This window comes from Xiphophorus maculatus, chromosome 18 (assembly GCF_002775205.1).
Source record: "Xiphophorus maculatus strain JP 163 A chromosome 18, X_maculatus-5.0-male, whole genome shotgun sequence".
NCBI lineage: Eukaryota > Metazoa > Chordata > Actinopteri > Cyprinodontiformes > Poeciliidae > Xiphophorus > Xiphophorus maculatus.
Genome location: NC_036460.1, coordinates 6,520,600 through 6,540,487, shown reverse-complemented (window position 1 = coordinate 6,540,487; position 19,888 = coordinate 6,520,600). Strand labels below are relative to the sequence as shown.

The window sequence follows — 19,888 nt, the reverse complement described above, 5'->3', positions numbered from 1 at the left end:
ATCACTTAACATGCACCAAAGAAACTGTAAAAAGTTCAACTTTCTTCGAAAAACTGTGAAGGTAATACATTTTATCACTTCACATGTAATATGGTAACATATGATCATTTATATTTACTAGAACTTGGACTATTGCATTATTGCTAAACATCCACTGAAAAAAACTGAATGTAGTAATATTAAACCTTATTGTTGACATTTGGCTCACATGCTGCAGCATTATAGATGGATTAATTGTATGGAAATACTGTTATTAGTTTGTTAATTACTCTGAAAAGATGGGACTGAAAACTTCTCTGAAATAACCACTGACCTTTGTAATTATTACATTTTATAGAGAACAAATGACCAGCCATTGAAGCGGCACAATGAATTTATGCACACTATAAATGCTATATGGTCATTGTTGCCTGAAGGTATGAAATGACTCTCTGCTTTAGCAGAAAAAGTCAACTTCGTATTTACTTGACCCTTCGTGCTTATGTCTGTCAAAATATGGGTAGTGGTAAGGCAGAGACCTTACCTGCTTCTTTAGTCCTAACTTTTCTAGAGGGTGTGCTGGGATCACCTGTCCCAATGGCATTGCTGGCCACCACTCTGAACTCATATTCCACCCAGGGGCTGAGCTCCACAGCCATGGATGACTCCATGTCCCCCGTCACTGGGTCTGGGTCTGCAAATAAAGTAGGAAACGAGTTTGTTCAGTTAAGAAAAATAGAAGTTTATAGATTATACAAGAGGATGTCTAACATGAGGTCAAATGTGGACAAACCGTATCTAGTGTTACAGTTAGAAAGTTTCTATCCCCAACTTAGCTATAATTTCTATCTGTTCCCTTTATTGCCCTAAAATGATTAAGTAGTCATTTGAGACTTGAAGAAAAAGTTGTACGTTTTTGCTCTAAAAATATATTTCATTAACTTATGACTCTCATTGCGTAAAAGCACTGATTAAATTTTGTATCCAAAATAGAAAATCATTTTATTTAGCTGACATCCATGCCCTCAAGAGAAAAAAACAATGGTTGCGTCCTGCCATTTTAAAACAAAAGAATGTTGTTTAAACCCAGTTGGAAGATAAAATGAAACAACCTGACAGTGCCCTAAAAAACAAAAATAAATATTACTTCGATAAACACTAATGTTCTATAAAATTATATTAATCAGTAGAAGATACTCCTAAAGTGCAAAAGAGCTCAATTCAACCATGTTCACCATGTGTCAATGAAGCAACCAGTATTATATGTGTGCGCTTAGGAACAGACATTTCATTTATGGTTCAATTTGTAGTTAGTTGTTGACTATGTTGCTAATTTTGCCTAATAGACCACAGTAGCTTCAGACATAGGATACCAGCTTAATATGGAACTGCATTCTGGGTACAGAATAAACTTCATTTGCTTCACCACATCACAGCAGTGGACAACATCATGAGAGGAAACAGAACTGCTGCTTAAGCAGTCTTCACACATTTCAAAATAAGAGCCTGAACATAAACATCCATCTATTTCAAGATTCCTTGACAACAACTGAAAGTTTACAAAACAGCCAAGTAATTTAGGGATTTAACATGTATCGGAAAATATTAATTTAGGGGAATCTAAGTGCGCCAAATATTTTCAAAGTCAGCAGAAGAGCTAACAAAAAATTTGCTCCAGTTTTAACAAATCAGCAGATCAGTAGAAGTGTGCTAACTAACTAGAATCAACTGGATTGGATGTATGATGGCATGGAATAAACTTTATTTTGTGAAGTGGCTTGAGATGGTATGGTACTACATAAATAAACTAAATTGAATTGAACTTTTATGCTCAAATGCATTCCAGAAAATGCTGAAATAAGCCAAAAATCTTATTAAGTTTTTCATGACAATAATAATGATGCCCTATTTCTTCTCTAAAAGTCCTGAAATTGTATGTAAAAACAGGTTTACAATTTCTGGGTCTAATACATCATATGTTTTTAATGACAGCATAATTCCTTAACCTCATAGGCATTATGTCATTTGAAGTCTGGATAGGAGTGCAGAGCTAAAATCACATTTATTGTCTTTGTTCTAACTCGCTGCACAGTTTTTCATTGCCTCTGCAGATTCACTGTGACTTGCCATATTTTCACACCAGGTGGTGTTGATACAGAATTTACTTAGCACTTGGAATTTGACATTTTGATGCATGAACAACTGCTTAATTGCAGCATCAGAGCACATAAAGAAGTAGAAGGCATTATGCATTCAACCAATTCTCAGACTTCCTGCAAAACTAAACTACATAATAAATCACAATCTGTTACTGAAAAGAATGAATAAACTGAAAAGAAAATTAACCACCAATCAAGTTTTTTTCTCCTCCAAAATTCTATGATAAAGCTATGTCAACACTGATCTTGCAGTAACAAACATTACCAAAAAGCTTATCCATGTCACAAATGAACTAAAGGTCTCTGAAGCAGTGCAGCTTATGTTCTTATCGCCCAAAGCAGCCGACAATGAGACCCCTCTGTCAAGCACGCTGCTCCTCAAACATAAGCTGATAGCTTTATGTGCAAGGAGTGAGGGCTAAAATGCAATCCCTGTTACGCTAATCTGAACAAGTTAAACACTGAAAATATATCACTGCCTCCTAATTGTGCTTCATTGAATTAAATATAGTTGAATAGCTATAATGTGAGAGGAGTGTATACAAAGTATGACTAATATATCTTCAGGGACGTATCATTATCACACCTTGGTCTCCACTATTATCACACGGTATATTATGACAGATTACACACAACGCTTAGCGAGCTTTCATCTATTATGTCAAACAATAATAACTCATGGTTATCCTGGAAAGTTACAGAAAAGGGAATTTAATTTGTTTCAAAGATCTGAAAGTGCTACACTAGATGAATAGAGAAGTCTGGTAATTCAAGTCCAAAAGGTTAATTTTCCCATAAGTGCTGATCTGATACACAATACAATTTCCACCCACCACTGACATTTCAACAAGATTCTTTACTTTTTACACAATTCCCCTGAAAGATACAGAATAAAAGTCTTGGTGAAATGATCCAGATCTCATATGCCTTTCTGAAACGATTTAATCTGAACAGGAAGTTAAAGTGAACCAATTATGTTTCCTTGAAAATGTTTGGACTACGGGCTACATAAAACATGTTCATTACATTTTTGGCCCAAAATCATTCTCAATGAGATTTCACCTGCTCAGTTCTGCCTATTTTGAGCCTCTTTCAGAATGAGCTGTTTAAGGGCCTCTTGTCACTTTAAACCCAAATAAGTTGATGCTGGCTACAACACCCAAATTAACGATTACTCCTTATAAATGTGGAAATAGCTGTGAAAAATTAGTAGAATACATCAAAATACAAAAATACATCTTTGATGATGAGACACTGAGTCTCCTGGGAAATGATAAAGGACGAAGCAGCAGTTTCTAATAGTAAGTCAACAATAAAACACCTGTCTTTTCCAGCAGCCATTGTACAGCAGTAAAAGCCACTGTCTTTTCCAGCAGCCATTGTACAGCAGTAAAAGCCACTGTAAAATGGCTGGAGCCTGGCTGAAGCTCAGTTTGAGTTGTTAGATGAGTAACTGGGCTCAGCTAAGGATGCTAGGTAAAGGAGTAGTGCCCACCGATTGTGACTTAATAATGGGGAGGTTTGTGAAACGGCTTGTTTTCCAGACACCAAAAAAACATTATCTTATTGCCAGAAGAAAGTTCGGTGTTCTCATTAAGTGGTTAGCATTGTTAGGAGCAACAGAGATTCAAAGGGAAGTAAAAACATAAATTAATTGCATATAAGGTCCCACTTAAGCAACAAAAAGTCACTACTGAAAAAGCTAATTGTCCAGAGTTCTGTGCTGCACTCAGGCTCATGAGCGTATTAATGAAAGATTGAGTGGAAAGAAAAAGCCTGGTAGAAACAGACATAGGAAACATGTCATCCCCAGTTGAGGTTGTAATTCTTGGAAAAAGAGCTCTGAAGTATTAAGTGCTTGTGCTGTATAGTACATGGGTATGCTTTTCAGCAGGGGGACACGTCTGAATGTCATCAACACAATGGCGGAGCTAGACTTTATTTGTCAGGGGACCGAGGATATTTTGGGGAATCCAAAGATGACATGACCATTTTTTATATTTCTATGTAACCACTCTATGTTTGATGAATTCAATGTGAATATAACTTTTTTATATTGAATTCATTGAGATGCTCCTATATGTGATTGTCAGTTTATTTTGTTGTAGGAATGCTGTAACACAAACAATGCTGTGCAAAAATAATGTAGTAAATACATTTTCTTTCAAAGTTATTACTTAATTAAAGAATGGATTAATCTAAAACTAAATTAAAATACACAATGCTATAATAATGAGGGTATTAAAACTAAATTTGCTTTAGTTAAGCCTTTTCCCCATCTCTGTTTATGACTTGGGTCAGGATTAAGATCTAAGTTTATTGCACCACATTCAGTTTTAAAATCTAGAGGCAGCTATTTGCTCCTTATCGATTACCTGTTTTGACAGTTTGCCACCCCAATGAAAAGGGGCTCCGGGCTTGTAAATTATAGGTGCTGATAGGGCTGTGGTTGTCGAGGCCACGAGTCCAGGACAAGGTGGCTGTCGTATCTGTGATCTCCTCCACTATCACCACTCCAGGGGGTCCAGGAGGACCTGGTAGGGGAATAATTAGGAGCCAGATTAAATTATAGCTGTAAACATCTCAGCCTCTAAACAAACATCTCCAAAATGTCAGGACATAAGGACAAAGAACAAAAAAATCAATCAGCCACTGTTCGAAAAGTGTTTAAGGAGACCTGACGGCATTGCGCTGAATAAGACAGCGATAGGAAACTCTGCATTTCAATTCAGCTGAACATATGTTCCTTTGAGCCCTCTGAGGTAAACGCAATCTGTAAGTGCTCTGAACATCTAAGGACTTCAGGGTGAACAGATGTAAAAGACAAGCTGGCAGGTGACATCCTCAGTAAAAATCAGTGTAATGTGCACTTTACCAGTTCCTGTAAGAGGGCTGCAATAAAAGATGTACTTGCAATTTGGTCGTAAGAGTTAAACACAACTGCTGATGTAGGAGTAGTATGACTGTCTCTTGGCTGCAGAAACAAACATTTAAGAAAGCAGGTTACAATATATTGTAAATGCTTTGGGATTGTATAACTTGTTTTGAGCCGACATTGGTAAAACAACTTGTTGGTTTTAACATTTGAAAAAATACTTATGTCTAAAGTTTACTTCATGTGAAGGACATGCTATGTATCATTTTCCAGATATCTCATTTATTGTTCAGTTGTTAGCTTTTTATTAAATTCAGACACAGCAAAACATAAAATAAAAAATTATGAAAACTATGAGAAACTTATAGGAAAAAAATCCATTGGAGATTAACAGACCTGATGTGGTAAAACTGAAGGACCTTGCTTACCATTATAATACCAAGAAATGGATTTAGACCAGTCAAGCCTTAGTATTGATTTTTACAAATCAGATATGTTCTGCTGGTCTGAGCTTGTTTCCACTCAAACGGCTCCTCTCTGACTTTCTCCCTGATTTCAACTGCTGTCTAAAACAAGTCTTCATACTGACTCTTCCCTCTAAAGTGGATCAAGGCCTCTGAATGGATACACAAAACATCAATATGTGACCTGACAGCTGGGTAGTTTCAGTGCATGCACTGTACGATTGTTGTAATCATCAGGGTTTTTTGTTCGGATCCTGGCTGCCAGAACTCTGAATGAATGACAGTCTCTCTTCTTTCATATCCTGTCTTGTTATGTTTTCTCTGTTTTTAAAGGCCAAAGGATATAAATACACTGGTGCCACTCTGGATCATAAACACAGCTACAATCTGAAGTTTACATACACTCCCAGTGGATACGAATGTCGCAATGTTTTGACTTTTACCTTATGTTCCTTTTTTGTGGCCTTATCTATATGCAACAAACAACTTAAAACAAGAACAAGAAAGTGGAACTTCATCTGTGACAGTATAAAAACTATACATACAACCTTGAAGGTACACTGTACACATATCGACACTAATGTCTGACAATGAGTCCCTTAGCAATTTGTACCATGACCAAATGCCCTTTTGAAGATAGCCTTGGGCATGTTTCTGGCTGAATAATTGACAACTTATCTTTGCAGTGTATGGTTGAGCTCGATTTAATTGGGTGGGTTCCAGACCCAGAGCTGTTCTTTTTTTTTTAAGAATAGTGCAGAAATCTTTAAACAGCAGGTTAATAAAAGTCTGTTCTATCATTTCACTTATCTCTGGTTTGTATTTAGGACGTTTGTCCTATTTGAAGATCCAGTTACATCTGAGTTTTCACCAGTTGACCCAATCTCTCACCCTCTGAGCAAAGGAAATTAGCATGTTTAAGGATGACCAAGAAGCCACCAAGGCCAATGTCTACCATACTCTATCATAGAGGAACACCAGGCATTCATTTTGCATTTCCAAGGACTGAAAAGGTCTTGACCAAGAAAGAAGCATCTGCCCTATGTTTGTTATCCTCAAGCTCAACTGAAATTTGTTGATGTCAAAACGGATAAACTTCTGGGGAAAGTTTTAATGGCCCCACATACGCTGGCATACTTCACTCTTCCGACACCCATGCAAACTCAAACTGTTGTATGCAACGCATATTAGGTTGGGAGTTAGCATAAACAGTTGCATGGATGTGTAGCTGCTAGACTGCCACTTTGTACCACACTAACAGGTGAGTGGTGGCTTCTCTGGTAGAGAAGAAATGGGGCTGAGCAGCCATCAAACTTGCTAGTATCTATTCAGATTGTAGGAAATGAAGTAATTTATCACGAGAAGTATGCAATCTGTTCGCTCAACTATGAAATCTTAACCGTCTGCAGGCTGAATAATTGACAACTCCTTAAGAAGAATGTGTTTCAAAAACACATTCTCAAAGTTAATGTGAGGCTTTCAAACCAACTAATATTGTTGCAACTGACAAACATGGCAGAGGCAGCATGATGTTGAAGATACTGGTTTACTGTGAAACAATGAAGGAAGAAGACTACTTTCAAATTCTTTAGCTTCCAGCTTGATGGCTGAGTTCTGGAAAGCACTGTTTATTGACAGTGATCTCAATCATATCAAAACTGTCTTTGTTTGTTTGTTTGAAAAGGATAATAAATAAGCCAGAATCAAGATTTTTGATTTATGGACTGGGCTCAAAAGTACAATCTGTGCCAGGAAAAAAATAAAAAATAACATAATATAAATATGCTCTACAAATTCAAATATTAGTAAGGACGTATGTACATATTTGAACATATTCCTACTTTTAGATCAAAGAAACCAAAACCTGAGAGATAAATACTAAATGTTGCTTTTTAACATTTATTTGACAGGTCAGAGTTCATACAGCAGTTCAGAAAACGATTATAATCAGAAAATTAATCTTGCATCCATTCTGATCTTGAGCTTATGTAAACTTCTGAGGAGAACTTTAAATGACAACCAAGAATTCTGGGTGAACAGTTTTTGATATTTCATGCGAGGCAATCTTAAAGTTATGAGGCATAGGTCCTCCATTGCTCACTTAGAGGTAATTAACCTGAAAACTCATAATTGTCTCACAACAAGATGGTAAAAAATCCCTGCATGTAAAATAACTGAATGCTTTTCCACAACATTTTCCAAAAACAAGTTTTATTACCAGACAATAAAAGCTAAATATTTACCACAGCATATTAAACTTGTTCAAGCAGTCAGGCAATCTGTTAGGCACTCTCAAATTAATAATATTAAATTAACCTAGGCAGGCAAAATTGGTGCCCTAAATGTGTTAATGTGCAATCGTCCCCATAAGGAGTGAAATCTCAAATGTTCAATAAAATTAACCAACCCTCTACATGTTCTGCACCTGCATTAATGAGCTTCACTGGATAGAAGTACTATGTAGCACAGTTTACAAGATTTCTAAGACACACGTACAATGATTTGATTAAGTATATACATACAACTTTTTCACATTTTCTTACATTACAATGTCCATGTTTTAACACATACAAATGTATCACTGTGAAGTGGATTGAAATGATTAATAGTTTTCTAAATCTTTAAACAATAAAAACCCAGAATGAATGAAGTCTGATCCGCTCTGGAACAATTCTGCTGTCACGGTTGCCAAGTGACAGACACTCCACATCTGGGCCGCTTTCAACACCTTTTGTAAAATGTCTACTTTCATATATTTTATATTCTATATTCATATTTATAGCGATGGAGTTTCATAGTGAAAATGTGTATTTCTGTATCTTTTCAGAAATCAATCAATCAATCAAGTTTATTTGTGCAACACATTTCAGCAATAAGGCAGTCCGAAGTGCTTTACGTCATAAAAACACATTGTATCATGGGGACAATACATTACATAATGTCCCTGTTGGGACAATAAAGGGATTTCTATTATATCATTAGCTTTCCAGGAAATAGCATCATAGTTCACTGCTCCATCAAAATAAAACAAGCTTACCTCGCACCAGAAGTTCTGCCTCTGCAAATACTGTGTCGGCACTGGTCTGGGCTCTGCATCCATACTTCCCAGCATGCTTCAGCAAAATGCTCCTAATCATCAGATCCACCGTTGAAGTCTGCTGCAATTGGGAAAAGGAAAGCATAAAAAAAAAAATTCAGGCATGAGGCAACCCTAAATGTGTGTGACACAAGACGTGTGATTTCATTACATCTTGTAGAGGCTCATGTGGCTTGAGAGATTCCTGTTTAATTCAGCTGCTTGCTTGGCGCTACATTCTTCAGCTACTAGTATTTTCTTGCTACTGAAATGAGAAAAGCCTGAGGCAAGACTGGGAATAATCCAAGGTCTACAGGCAGCTGTTTAGCACGAAACCTGATTAAAATTACAAACCATGCTCCAGCACAGCCTCTGTTGTGCCTTGTGAAGGACTGTCACTGCAAATGCTTTCTCTCTTGAGCACAGTTGTGGCCGAGAGCACCGCAAGATATAGGTAATTTTTTTTGTGCTCACTGTTGATAAAGAAACAGTGACGTAACCATGGCAATTTGCTTTTGTGCTTTGTTTTATTAGTTAATTTCTTGGTAATTACATTTCACTATGTTTGGAAAAAAAGTAGAAAAAAGAAGAAAAGTGGAATGACTTTTAAAATATTAGCCAACACTAACCTGTATTCTAACTATTGAAATGCTGAGAATCATTGGAGAATGAAAAGCTCAAAAATTATATAAAGGAAGCAAAGGTTTATACATATTTATACATGAAACATGTTTTTGAGTCAGTATTTTGATTTGATCATCTTTGCATTTCTCATACTCAGATCGACCTTTCTAAAGAAACTTCAGCTTGTAAAAATTCTTTTACAGAAGTTACAAAACTTTGAAACCGTTTTGTCACAGTCATAAACTAACAATCATCAGCATGTAAACGCAAAGGAAATGAAGAACTATGCGTGGTTCTTTAAAAGATGCTAGTATTTTATTTGATTTATCCTCCGTTTTTGTGACTCCTAAGTGAAACTCTTCATAAGTTGCGTTTATGGCAGAGAGGTTAGAAGGAAGCTATTGTGGAAGGAAAATCTCAGGAAGTTCTTTTAAGCAGTTTGCCACAGGCCAGGTCACACGGCAAACATGTGGAGGGAGATGTTGTGGTCTAAGACTAAATTTGAACGTTTGGCCTAATTACAAAACCTTATGTGTGATGAACCACCAACTCTGCCTTTTACCCTGAACACACCATTGCCTCCATGAATAAAAGCAGTGACAGCTTCACATTGTGAGGTCAGGTATGAAGCTTAATAAAACTTCACCTTTCTAACATACGTACGTTGTAATGGATTAAATCAAGCCATATACATGTGTTAGAATGACCAAGTCAAATTCCAACCTTTAATCTACTTAAATACTGCTAGTTTGACACAAAAAGTTACAGATGCTTGCTTAATCTGATCTGACACACTTTGGGGTATTCTGCAAAGAACAATGAGTTGAAATTACTTTCTCAGATGTCTAAAAATTACAAGACAGAATATAACCTAAAGCCGTGCTATTCAGATTTTATTTATGATTTCTTTAAAGCCGTGTATCCTTTTCCTTCCACTTCATCATTAAGGAGAATGGATGTTGGGCTATCGGATAAAATCCCAGTAAGATATTTTAAGTTTGAGGCTGTAACAGGGACAAAATGTGTAAAAACTGAAGAGGTAGGAATACTTTTGCATTACACTGTAGCCATGAAATGCGCAATCTAAAGACAATGTTAATCAAGGTTTGTATATTACCATATGAACTACTGGAACATATGCACAACTATATGTCAATTTGTCTTCACTACCGAGATTTAAGAATGTTTAACACCCAATATGTTTATATTTTAAGTTGAGGAAACACTATCCTTTTATATCTGAAGAATAAGAGATTCACATTTGGAAAGATAAAATATCACACAACTAAGTGAAGATGACACTGCAGTTTTACAAGTAGCAGCTTTCTTTAGATGCTTTTTTAAGACTCCAGCCTTATTCTCGCCGTATGTCGAGTATCATTAAAACAGCCCTCTAACCACTGTACCAGCAACTGTGAATATTTTTAATGAGTATTCTGATTATTCCAGCAGCTGCCATGTTGTTGTGAATGACATCACCTCAGCAATTCTTTCACCACTTTGTCACACTCCTTCAACCTGATTCAGTGTCTGGAAAGGATACTCTTATTCTCAGTATTCATTTTGATTAATTGGGGCCTGCCATGCAAAGCAATGGCAGGAACCTATTGCTATTGTCGGAGAAAGTGTTTCTTTATTGGGGCCTGCCATGCAAAGCAATGGCAGGAACCTATTGCTATTCTCCCAAGAAAAGTTTCTTTATTATTATTATTCTTTATTTTTCATCCGTAACCGTTAATGCGGCTCATACCGCTGCGTGCACACCTACAAAAGAGGTATCAAAACGTGCAGAAAATTCACGCCATTCCAGCTATTACTTTTGGTGGGATTCGGGATTAACATGGCGACATAATTCGCAAAAAACTACGAAAAAAACCCCATTATTTTATTTTGAAATTTTCAGTATGCTTCATTTTAAAGTTCTGAACTAATACCACGTGTAAGAGTGCTTTGGATGAAAAAGTCAAATAAAGCCAAAAAGAGCAATTACGTCATGTAAAAATATTCAAGGCTTTTATTTTGAAACTTTTGTTAAGCTTCATTTCAAAGGGCCAAACTAATACCACGTGTAACAGTGCTTTGGATGAAAAAGTCAAATAAAGCCAAAAAGAGCAATTACATGATGTAAAAATATTCAAGGCTTTAATTTTGAAATTTTTGTTAATATTCATTTCAAAGGGCCAAACTAATACCATGTGTAACAGTGCTTTGGATGAAAAAGTCAAATAAAGCCAAAAAGAGCAATTACGTCATGTAAAAATATTCAAGGCTTTTATTTTGAAATTTGCAGGATGCTTCATTTCAAAGGGCCAAACTAATCCCATGCGTAATAGTCCTTCGGTTAAAATAGTTATATAATGCTCAAAACACAAGTAGCTGATGTAAAAATATTCAAGGCTTTTATTTTGAAATTTTTGTTAAGCTTCATTTTAAAGGGCCAAACTAATACCATGTGTAACAGTGCTTTGGATGAAAAAGTCAAATAAAGCCAAAAAAGAGCAATTACGTCATGTAAAAATATTCAGGGCTTTTATTGTGAAATTTTCAATATGCTTAATTTTAAAGTGTAAAACTAATCCCATGTGTAACAGTTACTGAGTTAAATCAGTTATATACAGCCCAAAGCAGCAAGTAGTTGTAAAGGCCAGTTCTCAGTCCTGATCTGTTTCAACTGAGGATAGATAGAACTACAACGATGCGTATTCGTAGTCCTAACCAGCAGCCAATAGCCTCTTGAGTTCCGTTGCTATGGCAAATAATGGTCTCAGCAGGTGTGAGCTCTGAGCTGTGAGCTCTCAAACACACAAGTGTGTTTGAGCAAACACACTTTACTGAAAAAAAGCATTGGAAACAAATCCTTCTTGTTCGGGAACCGTAATACATATTCGAAAAGCGTTTTAAGCGTATGACAGTTCAATGTGTCTTCTGCGATAGTCCCGAGATTCATATCTGTACCTCACTCAGAGCATTTACAGTGATGAGAGAAAGAAATGTTGTGCCCAGATATGAACCGAGGTCGGCTGTCACTCTAATATGAGCAAAAATGAGAAACTTTGGGTCGCTTAGAGGCAAATTGTGGACAAACCATAACTGGTATCGACGAGCCGTCTTCACTTTCGAAGAGATCACAGACGTATCTACAAAATGAAATTTGAATGGCATTTCTAGGTGAATTTGTGACGACACAGCAAATCCTCAAAAATAGGGTATTTCTAGGATTTTTCCCATTGAGTTATAATGGGGTTTTTTTCGTAGTTTTTTGCGAATTATGTCGCCATGTTAATCCCGAATCCCACCAAAAGTAATAGCTGGAATGGCGTGAATTTTCTGCACGTTTTGATACCTCTTTTGTAGGTGTGCACGCAGCGGTATGAGCCGCATTAACGGTTACGGATGAAAAATAAAGAATAACTAGAAAAACAAAATTTCTGAAGAAATTTAGCCGGGGCCTGCCAAGGCGCGCCCGTCGGGCTTGGGCCCGGCGTCGTCACGCCACAAATTGGCGTCGACGCTAAAGAACGCCGCGACGTAATCAGTGGCACGCGGAGAACCGCAAGAACGTTAAGCGAGGCGGACGTACACCATTCGGTACGATTTAAAATGTTGTCAAGGCTTTTATTTTGGAAGTTTTGTTAAACTTCATTTCAAAGGCCCAAACTAATAACATGCGTAATAGTCCTTGGGTTAAAATAGTTATATAATGCTCAAAACACAAGTAGCTGATGTAAAAATATTCAAGGCTTTTATTTTGAAATTTTCAGTATGCTTCATTTCAAAGTTCCGAACTAATACCATGTGTAACAGTGCTTTGGATGAAAAAGTCATATACGGCCAAAAAAAGCAATTACGTCATGTAAAATATTCAAGGCTTTTATTTTGAAATTTTCAGTATGCTTAATTTTAAAGTTCCAAACTAATCCCATGTATAACAGTGCTTTGGATGAAAAAGTCACATAAAGCCACAAACAGCAATTACGTCATGTAAAAATATTCAAGGCTTTTATTTTAAAATTTTCAGTATGCTTCATTTCAAAGGGCCAAACTAATCCCATGTGTAACAGTGCTTTGGATGAAAAAGTCAAATAAAGCCAAAAACAGCAATTACATGATGTAAAAATATTCAAGGCTTTTATTTTGAAATTATTATTATGCTCCATTTTAAAGTTCCAAACTAATACCATGTGTAACAGTGCTTTGGATGAAAAAGTCAAATAAAGCCAAAAACAGCAATTACATGATGTAAAAATATTCAAGGCTTTTATTTTGAAATTATTATTATGCTCCATTTTAAAGTTCCAAACTAATACCATGTGTAACAGTGCTTTGGATGAAAAAGTCAAATAAAGCCAAAAAGAGCAATTACATGATGTAAAAAATATTCAAGGCTTTTATTTTGAAATTTTCAGTATGCTTCATTTTAAAGTTCTGAACTAATACCACGTGTAAGAGTGCTTTGGATGAAAAAGTCAAATAAAGCCAAAAAGAGCAATTACGTCATGTAAAAATATTCAAGGCTTTTATTTTGAAACTTTTGTTAAGCTTCATTTCAAAGGGCCAAACTAATACCACGTGTAACAGTGCTTTGGATGAAAAAGTCAAATAAAGCCAAAAAGAGCAATTACATGATGTAAAAATATTCAAGGCTTTTATTTAGAAATTTTTGTTAATATTCATTTCAAAGGGCCAAACTAATACCATGTGTAACAGTGCTTTGGATGAAAAAGTCAAATAAAGCCAAAAAGAGCAATTACGTCATGTAAAAATATTCAAGGCTTTTATTTTGAAATTTTCAGTATGCTTCATTTCAAAGGGCCAAACTAATACCATGTGTAACAGTGCTTTGGATGAAAAAGTCATACAAAGCCAAAAACAGCAATTGCCTGATGTAAAAATATTCAAGGCTTTTATTTTGAAATTATTATTATTCTCCATTTTAAAGTTCCAAAGTAATCCCATGTGTAACAGTGCTTTGGATGAAAACGTCAAATAAAGCCAAAAACAGCAATTACCTGATGTAAAAATATTCAAGGCTTTTATTTTGACATTTTTGTTAAGCTTCATTTCAAAGGGACAAACTAATACCATGTGTAACAGTACTTTCAATGAAAAAGTCAAATAAAGCCAAAAAGAGCAATTGCGTCATGTAAAAATATTCAAGGCTTTTATTTTGAAATTTTCAGTATGCTTCATTTCAAAGGGCCAAACTAATACCACGTGTAACAGTGCTTTGGATGAAAAAGTCAAATAAAGGCAAAAAGAGCAATTACATGATGTAAAAATATTCAAGGCTTTTATTTTGAAATTATTATTATGCTCCATTTTAAAGTTGCGAACTAATCCCATGTGTAACATTGCTTTGGATGAAAAAGTCATATACGGCCAAAAAGAGCAATTATGTCATGTAAAATATTCAAGGCTTTTATTTTGAAATTTTCAGTATGCTTAATTTTAAAGTTCCAAACTAATCCCATGTGTAGCAGTTACTGAGTTAAATCAGTTATATACAGCCCATAGCAGTTCTAAAGGCCAGTTCAGTCCTCCTCTGTTTCAACTGAGTATTCCACTATAGATAGAACTACAGTGATGCGTATTCGTAGTCCTAACCAGCAGCCAATAGCCTCTTGAGATCCGTTGCTATGGCAAATAATGGTCTCAGCAGGTGTGAGCTGTGAGCCCTGAGCTCTGAAACACACAAGTGTGTTTGAGCAAACACACTTTACTGAAAAAAAGCATTGGAAACAAATCCTTCTTGTTCGGGAACCGTAATACATATTCGAAAAGCGTTTTAAGCGTATGACAGTTCAATGTGTCTTCTGCGATAGTCCCGAGATTCATATCTGTACCTCACTCAGAGCATTTATAGCGATGAGAGAAAGAAATGTTGTGCCCATATCTGAACCTATATCGGCTGTCACTCTAATTTGAGCAAAAATGAGAAACTTTGGGTCGCTTAGAGGCAAATTGTGGACAAACCGTAACTGGTATCGACGAGCCGTCTTCACTTTCGAAGAGATCACAGACGTATCTACAAAATGAAATTTGAATGGCATTTCTAGGTGAATTTGTGACGACACAGAAAATCCTCAAAAATAGGGTAAAATAGGGAATTTCTAGGATTTTTCCCATTGACTTATAATGGGATTTTTTTCGTAGTTTTTTGCGAATTATGTCGCCACGTTAAGCCCAAATCCCACCAAAAGTAATAGCTCCAATGGCGTGAATTTTCTGCACGTTTTGATGCCTCATTTGTAGGTGTGCACCCAGCGGTATGAGCCGCATTAACGGTTACGGAAGAAAAATAAAGAATAAAGAGACACTTCTCTCCGACAATAGTAATAGGTTCCTGCCATTGCTTTGCATGGCAGGCCCCAATAATAATAAAGAAACTTTTCTTGGGAGAATAGCAATAGGTTCCTGCCATTGCTTTGCATGGCAGGCCCCAATAAAGAAACACTTTCTCCGACAATAGCAATAGGTTCCTGCCATTGCTTTGCATGGCAGGCCCCAATTAATCAAAATGAATACTGAGAATAAGAGTATCCTTTCCAGACACTGAATCAGGTTGAAGGAGTGTGACAAAGTGGTGAAAGAATTGCTGAGGTGATGTCATTCACAACAACATGGCAGCTGCTGGAATAATCAGAATACTCATTAAAAATATTCACAGTTGCTGGTACAGTGGTTAGAGGGCTGTTTTAATGATACTCGACATACGGCGAGAATAAGGCTGGAGTCTTAAAAAAGCATCTAAAGAAAGCTGCTACTTGTAAAACTGCAGTGTCATCTTCACTTAGTTGTGTGATATTTTATCTTTCCAAATGTGAATCTCTTATTCTTCAGATATAAAAGGATAGTACCTATTGCTATTCTCCCAAGAAAAGTTTCTTTATTATTATTGGGGCCTGCCATGCAAAGCAATGGCAGGAACCTATTACTATTGTCGGAGAGAAGCGTCTCTTTAATATTATTATTATTATTATAGAACTTTATTTTTCTTCCGTAACCGTTAATGCGGCTCGTACCGCTGGGTGCACACCTACAAATGAGGTATCAAAACGTGCAGAAAATTCACGCCATTGGAGCTATTACTTCTGGTGGGATTTGGGCTTAACGTGGCGACATAATTCGCAAAAAACTACGAAAAAAACCCCATTATAACTCAATGGGAAAAATCCTAGAAATACCCTATTTTTGAGGATTTGCTGTGTCGTCACAAATTCACCTAGAAATGCCATTCAAATTTCATTTTGTAGATACGTCTGTGATCTCTTCGAAAGTGAAGACGGCTCGTCGATACCAGTTACGGTTTGTCCACAATTTGCCTCTAAGCGACCCAAAGTTTCTCATTTTTCTTCAAATTACAGTGACAGCCGATCTCGGTTCATATCTGGGCACAACATTTCTTTCTCTCATCACTGTAAATGCTCTGAGTGAGGTACAGATATGAATCTCGGGACTATCGCAGAAGACACATTGAACTGTCATACGCTTAAAACGCTTTTCGAATATGTATTACGGTTCCCGAACAAGAAGGATTTGTTTCCAATGCTTTTTTTCAGTAAAGTGTGTTTGCTCAAACACACTTGTGTGTTTGAGAGCTCAGAGCTCACAGCTCACACCTGCTGAGACCATTATTTGCCATAGCAACGGAACTCAAGAGGCTATTGGCTGCTGGTTAGGACTACGAATACGCATCACTGTAGTTCTATCTATCCTCAGTTGAAACAGATCAGGACTGAGAACTGGCCTTTAGAACTACTGCTGCTTTGGGCTGTATATAACTGATTTAACTCAGTAACTGTTACACATGGGATTAGTTTGGAACTTTAAAATTAAGCATAACGAAAATTTCAAAATAAAAGCCTTGAATATTTTACATGACGTAATTGCTCTTTTTGGCCGTATATGACTTTTTCATCCAAAGCAATGTTACACATGGGATTAGTTCGGAACTTTAAAATGGAGCATAATAATAATTTCAAAATAAAAGCCTTGAATATTTTTACATCAGGTAATTGCTGTTTTTGGCTTTATGTGACTTTTTCATCCAAAGCACTGTTACACGTGGTATTAGTTTGGAACTTTGAAATTAAGCATACTGAAAATTTCAAAATAAAAGCCTTGAATATTTTTACATCATGTAATTGCGGTTTTTGGCTTTATGTGACTTTTTTATCCAAAGCACTGTTACACAATGGAATAGTTTGGCCCTCTGAAATGAAGCATACTGAAAATTTCAAAATAAAAGCCTTGAATATTTTTACATCATGTAATTGCTCTTTTTGGCCGTATATGACTTTTTCATCCAAAGCACTGTTACACATGGGATTAGTTTGGAACTTTAAAATGGAGCAAAGTAATAATTTCAAAATAAAAGCCTTGAATATTTTTACATCATGCAATTGCTGTTTTTGGCTTTGTATGACTTTTTCATCCAAAGCACTGTTACACATGGTATTAGTTTGGCCCTTTGAAATGAAGATTAACAAAAATTTCAAAATAAAAGCCTTGAATATTTTGACATCATGTAATTGCTCTTTTTGGCTTTATTTGACTTTTTCATCCAAAGCACTGTTACACATGGTATTAGTTTGGCCCTTTGAAATGAAGCATACTGAAAATTTCAAAATAAAAGCCTTGAATATTTTTACATGACGTAATTGCTCTTTTTGGCTTTATTTGACTTTTTCATCCAAAGCACTCTTACACGTGGTATTAGTTCAGAACTTTAAAATGAAGCATACTGAAAATTTCAAAATAAAAGCCTTGAATACTTTTACATCAGCTACTTGTGTTTTGAGCATTATATAACTATTTTAACCCAAGGACTATTACGCTTGGGATTAGTTTGGCCCTTTGAAATGAAGTTTAACAAAACTTCCAAAATAAAAGCCTCGACAACATTTTAAATCGTACCGAACGGTGCACGTCCGCCTCGCTTAACGTTCTTGCGGTTCTCCGCGTGCCACTGATCACGTTGCGGCGTTCTTTGGCGTCGACGCCGATTTGTGGCGCGACGACGCCGGGCCCAAGCCCGACGGGCGCGCCTTGGCAGGCCCCGGCTAAATTTCTTCAGAAATTTTGTTTTTCTAGTTGGGGCCTGCCATGCAAAGCAATGGCAGGAACCTATTGCTATTCTCCCAAGAAAAGTTTCTTTATTATTATTATTATAATTCTTTATTTTTCATCCGTAACCGTTAATGCGGCTCATACCGCTGCGTGCACACCTACAAAAGAGGTATCAAAACCTGCAGAAAATTCACGCCATTCCAGCTATTACTTTTGGTGGGATTCGGGATGAACATGGCGACATAATTCGCAAAAAACTACGAAAAAAACCCCATTATAATTCAATGGGGAAAATCCATTGAAAACCCTAATACCCTACTGGCTAAAACAGAGAATTGTCTCCCCCAGCTGGCTCAAATGAAGTATTGTAAGTCTGAAAAGCGAAAAGAGCAAGTATGAAAAAAAAAAAGATTGTGCCTTGGATATACTGGATTAAACAAAACTTTAAATTTGATTGGTAAACATCCAACAGGTAGATGTGAGTGTGGTATGGATATGGAAACAGTAGAACATGTAATAATTAATTGTGGAAAATATAAAGCAAGTACAATAAATTAGGAAATATGATATAGAGACATTTAAACTTAATAAGATATTAATTAAACACAAAATAAATAAAGCGGTTATTACATGTTTGAAGGTAACAGGATTATATGTAAGACTTTAGATTGGGGAGCGGTTAACTGAAACGTGGGGCGTGCTAACCCCCTGCGCCACCACAGCACGCCCCATGAATATTTATGTTATTTCATAAAATTTCTTAAGAAAACTAAACTGATAGAAAGGATTTAGTGTTTTTTTTTTTTAAGTTGCGCCCTGATCCACACTCCATACCAGTAGGTGGCGGTAATGCACACCATTAAGTTGCTTGCCAACCGCCATTAAAAACAAAAAGAAGAAGAAGAGCTTTCTGCTTCCGACTGTTTGGTTAAGGTAAGAAGTGTTTGTGTTATGTCCATAAAATATACTATTTAATTTCATTACTATATTATTAGAACTGCTTACAGTTGTTAAATGTAATGTGTTCTTTAAGAAATGTGATCGATTTTAAAAGTTTGACTGCTGTGGGATATTTTGTTGTGGCTCTGATAGCGTAGCTGCTAGCTTGATGGAACCACAATTTGTTCACATGTTAGCACTTTGCTAACTGGCTTTCGTGAAACCAGTTAGGCTACAAAATCTCTGTTAACATCAATCTGATCAGCTGAAATAAGGCAATTTTGTTTTACCTCAACCTAGAGCTATTGTGACTTGCAGAAATTGCCACAAATAACCGGAACTAGCATATTAAGCTACTTCACTGAATCAGTTGCTTCGGATACAGATACTCTCAGCTGCCGTCTTGTGCCGACAGTGAAAAACAGCAGAACTACATAATATTAGCTTGGTATGATGTAAATTATAATTTTTGTTTGAATTACATAAAATAACTTCATGATCTGAGTTTTTTTTCATTATGCTTGGCCTATCAATAATTTCAAATAATAAAACATAAAATATCTGGGTTTATTTTGTTCATCCGAACCAGAACCTCCAGGTTCTCCGTTGTAGAGTTTTACTGAAAATCAGCGGAGAAATATCTGTAGCGCAGCAGCTGCGGTACAGTCTGCCCACTAGAGTAGAACTGAACCGAACCAAACAT

At 36.3% G+C, this 19,888-nt stretch overlaps 1 protein-coding gene across 2 annotated transcripts in view; it reads right to left on the bottom strand.

Annotated features, from left to right (window-relative positions):
- cntn5 (contactin 5) overlaps nucleotides 1-19,888 on the bottom strand; it is a 165,844-nt gene that overhangs the window by 12,980 nt on the left and 132,976 nt on the right. For both annotated transcript variants that reach the window (XM_023350705.1, XM_023350707.1), the window contains exons 15-17: nucleotides 8,515-8,635; nucleotides 4,514-4,672; nucleotides 524-673 (exon numbers count right to left, since the gene is read on the bottom strand). In XM_023350705.1, the coding sequence (XP_023206473.1) occupies nucleotides 524-673; nucleotides 4,514-4,672; nucleotides 8,515-8,635 (430 nt within the window). The remainder of the gene's footprint in view (nucleotides 1-523; nucleotides 674-4,513; nucleotides 4,673-8,514; nucleotides 8,636-19,888) is intronic.